This window comes from Carya illinoinensis, chromosome 11 (genome assembly GCF_018687715.1).
Source record: "Carya illinoinensis cultivar Pawnee chromosome 11, C.illinoinensisPawnee_v1, whole genome shotgun sequence".
NCBI lineage: Eukaryota > Viridiplantae > Streptophyta > Magnoliopsida > Fagales > Juglandaceae > Carya > Carya illinoinensis.
Window position 1 is genome coordinate 35,525,997 of NC_056762.1, and position 8,434 is coordinate 35,534,430.

An 8,434-nucleotide genomic window follows, 5' to 3' on the forward strand; every position below is an offset into this window, starting at 1 on the left:
TATGTTAACGAGGTTCGGCCCCACTGCCTACGTCCTCGCCTCAAGCTACCCCTTGAGGATTCCCAAATTCACTATTCAATCTCCTTCAGGTGGAGATAGAAACCTATTACACCTTTGAACAACACCGCTACAAAGGATCCGTGTAGAACACCCTCTACACTTGCAATCACCTTACACGTGGTGATTCAACTATTCCCCGTGTAGAATACTTTCTACACACACAAGGGTTATACACACATTTTTTCTGATACAAGAGCTGATAGTGGGTAGGTTATCAGAAAACACTCCTCAATGAGTGAAATAAGAATAATACAGCGCAAACTATATCTCTCAAAATGAACAAGGATTAAGGCTCAATGCTTAGATAAGAGAGAATGAAAACTTTGAATGAATGTTGTATACTCTTGGTGTTGCAAATGTGAAGCTCTCAAATGATCTATTTATAGGCATATGAGATTTCATATTCAAATTTAAAAAGATTCACATGTCAAAGACAACATCATTCACTTTTTCAAAAAATTCAAATAAAAGGTTCTTCTTTTTCAATTGTCAAAGACAATATCATTCACTTTTTCAAAAAAAATCAAACCTAATCTTTTACTTTTAGCATATGACAAAATGAGCACACTTTCCTTTTCAAAAAATTCAAACCTAATCTTTTACTTTTTGTATATGACAAAATGAGCACACTTTACTTTTCAAATTTTTCAAACAAAATCATCTACCTTTTGTATAAGTCTAAAAAAGCATCAATCACTTTTGAAAATATTCAAATAAAACATGCACATGTGAAAGATGACAATCAATCATCTTTAATATTTTCAAAGTTTAACCCTTTAATCAAGGCATGCACATGCAAAAGATGACAATCAATCATCTTTCAAAATTTTCAAATTTAATTTTCAAAAAAATTCATGCACATGTGGAAAATGTATTTTCATGCTTTATGATAAAATATTAATTTTGAGCATTAATCCTAATTTCGAATTTTAAGAGATTTACAACATTACTCTATAACTTTAATGTGAACTTATTTCCTTCTTGCTCATGCTTGATTCTTTGATGTGCTTGATTCCATTGTGTGAACAACTTGAGCTTGAAACTCTTTTATTCTTTGAATTCATTTGTTATCATCAAAATCCATGTGTAGATTTATAATCACATGAAACTTGAAACTTTGAGTTCAACATAGTTTATAAAGTTTCATGCAAAATCTAAATATTTTCATATGACATTAAGCATATAATGTTTTAATTGAGACATTAAATAATTTTTTTTATTCAAAGAAGTCTAGAGGATAAAATCTCTTAACTATTTTTCATGTAAATTTTTAACATTAAATAATTTTTCTTATATTTTCACTTTGAATTCTATATTAAGAAATCTAATATTGTATAACAAAAAAAAAAAAAAAAAACTTAGAGATCCATACTAATAAGTTTATTATTTTTTCTAAACTAAGTTTTAATTTAATTTTGATGAGACCACATCATTGAAAATAAATAATATATAGAAATTATACAAAATTTTGAAATTATAGGAAAAAAATAGAGAAAGACATTTCTAAATATATTGAGATTTTAGAAAATTTTAAAAAACATATAGGGATTGTAAGTTTTTTCAGGCAACTATTTGCTATATTTATAAAGTTATAAATAAAACATAAGATATATTTTGAATTTTTTATAGGCTTAGGAGGGGCCATGGCCCCCCTTAGAGTATCCACATTGGTCTATGCACATGTATATGCAAAGTCATATTTGTATAATATAAGCATAAATCCATCTACATTAGATTATGCATATTTAAATATTGCATATATATGAACAATACATTTACATGTTTGAAAATCTATTATTTACTCTCTAAAATATATTTTAATAATTCTTTCTCTCTCCTCCCGTTATTTTTCTACATATTTTACCTTTATATATTTTACTACATATTTTACTCATTCATTTTCTAAAAAATTTTTTACTCAAATATTTTATATATTTAAACATCAAACCCGTGCACCTCTCTCTCAAAGGTTCTGAATACATATATTAGATGTTAATGAAATTTATTTAGGTGCTAATTAGATGTATTAACCCAATACATAGAAATTATAAACTCTATTAAAAAAATAAAAAAATAAAAATAAAATAATAATATTTTATTATTATTTTATCTCAAATTTATATAAAATAATATGAAAGTTTTGCTTATATAAAAAATTTAAATCTCTAAAAAATGTAATTTTACATATATATATATATATATATATATATATATATACATAAACCAATATAGAAGCTCTACGACATAAGGTAGGTCCGTCCTAATTAAGACACAAGGTACGTCTGTCACTGCATGGTCGACCCGTCGCGTAGCAAAACATTAGAAGAGGGCACGATCTAAGTACGGAGCCACATCCCACGATCAACTTGCCAGATACCGCCCCTAATAGGTATCTATAGCCGCTCATGGGAGGACTCAACTTAACGTGCTTAGTTACACAATAAAATAGATAAATATTTTAAATAGTAATAAATAAAATATTATTATAATATAATTTTTAAATATTAATTTTATATTAAGATTTAAAGAAGTAAGATTATTTATTATATTTTATATTAAAATTTAAAAAAAATATAATGATAAATTGAGATGAAATGAAATTTTTTATTTTAGTTAATCAAACAAGGCCGCAACTTCCATTTCAGCTCCTCTAAATTCTTAGAATTCATCGACTTGAGAATGGTTCTAAATCCCCTCCAGAAAATGTATTAAAAAAAATATTTAATTATAAATACAACTATATATTAATATGTGTATTAATTTAATGTGATTGATCAAAAAGTAAATTTTATTAAAAATAGTGTTAATTTAAATTTTAAATATGAATGAATCGGTATTGATATGCAGATTAATATGAAATATTACTTTTATGTAATAAAATTAAAAATAAAAATAAAAAAGAGACTCGCAGCATGTACAGTCACGAGTTCTTCCTTCCTTCACTCAAGATTCTCTGCACTCTTCTCCGGTTCTTGACATTCTTGGACTCAAATTCAAGACGCAAGTCTGCTTCTCTCCCATAAAATCCCGTCAATATCTCTACGAATCCAAATCCACAAGACTCGTAACTTTTTTCTACCAGACAAGGTAAACAGTTTTCGTGATCTTCAGAGAAAACGTCCAAAATGAAAACACCTCTTTTCATTTATTTAAAGGGAATTAATACTATCTCATTTAAGACATTCTGGGATTTGATTTACTGGGATATGAATCCGGAATTTTCTATTACCATATTCAAGAAAGAAACTTCAACATCCCCCATTTAATATATATTTAAAATTATTAAAATTAACCGTATTTATTTTATATTCTAAAACCCATAAATTATTTACCCATCTCAATACTCAGAACTTGATATTACTTTTACAGTCTCATTTTGTTATGCTATTTATTACAATTTCACCATTAAAGTTCTGGACAGAATGAGAACTGAGAAAGTAACTACTTAAATGTCATTAAATTTTCTCTCTTTTTCCTCTGGACGTGTGAACTTAATGGATGTTTCAACCAATGAAGCAAAACTATTGTCAACACGTTTAGCATTGGTTTCTTTGAGTACTTTTCAATCGAGGGTTTTCTAGGGTCTGGGCGTGCGGGATTCGAACAAAGACCCGCTTGATTCCCGGACAATCATGGACGACTCGACGGGTGGGCTCGCCAACGGCTCCGGCACGAACTTCGCGTTCGCCTTTAACGACAGCAAATTCTCCGATCGCGTCCTGAGGATTGAGATTATTCGCGATTCTTCTGTGTCCACATGGGAGGATATTATGAAAGAGACTGGTATGCGAGTTTCTTTTATCTTTCTGGGATGTTCTGTGTGTGCATGTGGGTTAGTGGTTGTAAATTTATTGTTAATGCAAGTGGGTTCTGTTTGGTTGACGACTAAATGAAGGATTTTGAAAGAATATTTGGGTTTTTCCGTTTCCTGTGGTTAGGCTATTAGATGAATTTTGAGTTCTATTTTGTAGTTTATAGTTCCCCGAGAAATTTCTATTTCAATGTGTTTGGATATGACACTTACCACTTTAGATATCATTTTAGAGGATTATATGGTTCATGATTGTACTTTCATTTGATGCACACGATAAAACAATTGTATCGATGTTATGATGATGTTGCTATCGAGAGAAGACAGACTGCTGTTGTAAATGTGCAACATTAGCACGTGTATCCACTGCCATACAACGTTGTAGAGCCTTTGAGCCAATGGTATGCATGTTCAATACTGAAATGCGGTGGCTGGTGATAAGTTATGAGCAAGCAGTATCGCTGAACTGGGATGCATTTCCCATTATAATTTCATGCTTTGGCACACATGATTTTAACTGTGGGATTTATCTGAAGTTGTGATTGTGATTTCTACACAACAGACTAGTATTGTAAAATGGGCGGCATTTCCATTGGTGCCGCAGGTAATATCGAAGAACCTTCTAACCCATTGTATGCATTTTGAATTTAAAAATGCTGGGCTGGGGATTTAGTGAATGAACTAGGAGCCGAGCCTGATTTGGAATGAATACTCCATCATCATCATCATCTTCATCGTCATCATCATTATTTTAATCTTGGATGGATCAGATTGCCTTAGGGTCTGAATGCAGATGCTTTACTAAAAGTTTGATAATGTAGGGGCAGCATGCATGAGAACATGATGTTGTTGAAGTATTTTCTTTTTCTCTGTGACTTCAGTTGGTGGCATCTCTTTCATAGGCTTTGCATAGTTTTTGAAGGATACACTAGGCTTTAATGCTTTCTTGCCGGCTATTGGGATCATTATGCTTTTTATTCTATTGTGTTTGGGGTAAAAGGCTGCCAATGATCCTCCCTTCACTACCCCCGAATGTTGTAGTAACTGCATAATTTACCATGTTAGGAAGTTACATGCGTCTTACCACTGTATTGTGTTTGCTGACCTTATGAAGCTGGGTTGAAGAAGTGGTAGAAGAATATTGTTGTCCCAAGGAAAGCCCAAGCCACATCTGGGCTTATACTCCAAAAAGACTAGTCAAGATTTTTGTTGGAGTTCCTTAGAATCGTGATACAACCTATTTCCATATGAGGAACCTATGTGAAACTTGGCAATAAATGCACTTTTACATACTCAATCACCTTTATCAGACTTTAGCCATCCAATGTGGGACTTAGTGCCCATGCAATGGGAAGAGCTGGTTTTAAACTGTAACATGCCAAATACAGAGGATAGTTTGGGCTATGGAATTCAAGATGAGGAAGCAACGATTGCGGAATTACCTTCAGGTGTTGGGATTAATTGGAATCACCATGGTATATCTTGTATCTTCAATTATCAGTTTCTACCAGAACTTATCAAAAAAAAAAAAAATCATCAGTTTCTTTATTTCTATTTAAACTTGGGACCTTCTATTGGTGTAATATGGAGAACTGACCAGGATTATTGTGCATATCTCATTATTCCTCATACCCATTTTCTTCCTGTGTTATTTCTCATCAGAAAGAAAAAATCATTTGTGCTATTCCCTTTATCTAGAAATTATCTTTCCAATTTTATATAAGGAGAAGATGAAGTGGTGTTTATCTCCTACTTATTAGCTGCATGTAAATTTACATTTTTTTTTTTTTTTTCCATCAATTTGCATGCGTGTATGGTGGTACATATGCAGTAATTGCAGCAGCATGTAATATCGAATATAAATAGATAGTCTTTTGGTTTTCACTCTGTTAGATCCTTGTAGATGATGAAGCTGCACCTGGTAAGGATTCATTGTGGAGCATGGACCGTGCAACAGTTCTTAGAGTCAAAACCTTACACATAAGCTCTCCAATTTTAGCAGCAAAGAGTCCATTTTTTTATAAGGTGGAGGGAGTCTTTATCTGGTTTTGCTGCTTTTGTTCCTTTGATAATTTTTCTCACTCGTTGATTTGTGCCTCTTGTAGTTTCTTTCAAATGATGTTAGAGAGTCAGAGCAGCAACATGTAACTCTACAGATTCATGCATCTGGTAATCACACAACTTTCATTACGTTTTATTGTCTACTTGTGTGTATCAGCTTCTCCATATTACAAGTCAATACTAATTAATTACTGTTTCTTTCTTATTATGTCACTGGAGCAGAGGAAGCAGCCCTCATGGACCTTCTTAATTTCATGTACAGCAATACTTTGTCAACAACAACAGCTCCTGCACTGTTGGATGTGCTGATGGCTGCTAACAAATTTGAGGTTGAATCATGCTTGAGATATTGTAGCCGGTTATTAATGAACCTGCCAATGACTTGCGAGTCTGCATTGCTTTATTTAGATCTACCTTCTAGTGTTTCAATGGCTGATGGAGTTCAGCCATTGACTAATGCAGCAAAACAGTTTCTTGTTGTACGCTACAAAGACATAACCAAGTGAGTTTTTCCTGACATACTTTCTTTATGATTGCTTAATCCGTGAAGCTCCTCTCTGGTTTATATTAGGTTCATATGGTAAAATTTTGTTTGGGCCCATTATTACTTAGACTGTAAGACATATAATGTCTCTTTTCCTCTTTTCTTATTTTGTCAATGATTAGGATATTTGATCAGTCTTGTGAAATAGTGCCTGCATTTTATACAAGAGTAATGCTACTCACAATTCCTTTTACCATCATCCTCCCACTATCTTATGATGTGTTAATAAATGATTGAAAACTTTTTGTTATGTTCCACTTGTGTGCTAATCATTTAATGCTACATAAGGGATGCTAAGAGGATGATGATGAAAAATATAATTTTTCTTTATATAATATTCAAATTTCAGTTGTGGCGACTTAAATTCAAATCAAAGATATGAGAAAAAAGTGATTGTTTTGCTGCATGTTCCAGGTTTCGTGATGAGGTGCTAAACTTGCCCCTGGCTGGTATTGAGGCAGTATTGTCCAGTGATGATCTCCAAGTACCTTCAGAGGATGCTGTATATGAATTTGTGCTGCAATGGGCTCGAACTCATTACCCAAAACTTGAGAACCGAAGAGAGATCCTTGGCTCACGGCTTCGTCACCTCATTCGTTTTCCATACATGACCTCCCGAAAACTAAGGAAGGTTTCTACTTGCAATGACTTTGATCCTGCCCTGTTGACAAAACTTGTGCTTGAGGCTCTCTTTTTCAAGGCTGAGGCACCGCACCAGCAGCGCTCCCGTGCTGCAGAGGCCAGTGCCACCTGTCGGCAATATGTGGAGCGGGCATACAAATATCGCCCAATCAAGGTGGTCGAATTTCAACTGCCCCGTCAGCAATGTATTGTTTACCTGGACCTGAAGCGGGAGGAGTGTGAATGTCTGTTTCCAGCTGGTGTTGCTTACTCACTGCCTTTTCAACTGGGTGGGCGATGGTTTTTCTTGTCAGCCCACTGCAACTTGGACCAACGAGGCTTACACAGCTTTGGACTATTTTTGGTGATTCTAGAGAAGCGATCAGTTAGTTTTACAGTTGAGTATGAGTTTGCAGCGAGGTCCCAGCCAAATAAGGAGTTTGTAAGCAAGCACAAGGGAAATTGTAATTTCGCAGGAGGGAAGGCCGTCGGGTATCAAAATCTGTTTGGAATAACCTGGACGGCATTCATGGCTGATGACAGCCTCTATTTTATCAATGGTGTTGTCCATCTAAGAGCTGAGCTTACCATCAAGCAATGAGCCCTCTGCCCTTTAATTTTAGGTCTCATTTTGGCTGTTAATAGTTGCATTATCAGAATAATAAATGTTCGTTCCTTCTCAAATGTAATGTTTTCTTTGGAAGTCTGAAACGAATACGGCCAAATATACTCGCTGTAAAGAGACGTGGATGGGCCTACTCAAAGTAAATACTCATAGGGTAGTTCACCTTAGAAAAGCAACTATTTATTTTTGTTTCTTAGGATCCCCCCCAATATCCCTTGATATTATTAAATTTTTATTTTTGTTTTATTTTTAATCTTTATATATTTTAAAAAAAGGGACATATTCAAATGATATCTTGTCAAGCAAGGGGCATCGGCAAGGACATCTAATAAGATCTGGTTTGGATACAAGAGTGATCTTTAATAATTCATCTTCTCTAATTATCATAATTTTTTAAAATTTTTTTAAAATTTTAATAATATTTTATTCAACTTTCTATCTCAATTCATCAATTCATTGTCCGAATGACACTCAAGTCAGGATTTTCTGTTTTAAGAATCCATGAGTTTGTTTTCCTAAAGTCGACTCAACATTTTAGTGATTCATCACTTGGACAAAGTCATATTTGGGCATTGATAAAAATCGCACTCACAACATTTCAGATCGTTTCCAACATCACATCGGGTTGCGGCCGTTTATTAATTTAGGTTGTTTTTGTAAAGAGATTTCCATTCCCAAAACTTGGCTTTTACACTACATGACTTTCCATCCA

The 8,434-nt window shown here is 33.5% G+C and overlaps 1 protein-coding gene across 2 annotated transcripts; it reads left to right on the forward strand.

Annotated features, from left to right (window-relative positions):
* The first annotated feature begins 3,009 nt into the window (after positions 1-3,009).
* On the forward strand, positions 3,010-7,931 carry LOC122281610 (BTB/POZ domain-containing protein POB1-like). Of its 2 annotated transcripts, XM_043093268.1 has the most exons (6): positions 3,010-3,843; positions 5,775-5,896; positions 5,977-6,040; positions 6,155-6,434; positions 6,891-7,239; positions 7,273-7,931. In XM_043093268.1, exons 1-6 carry the CDS (start codon positions 3,693-3,695, stop codon positions 7,696-7,698), a joined length of 1,392 nt encoding a protein of 463 aa, XP_042949202.1. In that variant the 5' UTR covers positions 3,010-3,692; the 3' UTR covers positions 7,699-7,931. The 2 variants fall into 2 exon arrangements, with proteins under 2 accessions (XP_042949202.1, XP_042949201.1); XM_043093267.1 differs by having other exon boundaries at positions 3,012-3,843; positions 6,891-7,931.
* Positions 7,932-8,434: the final 503 nt, after the last annotated feature.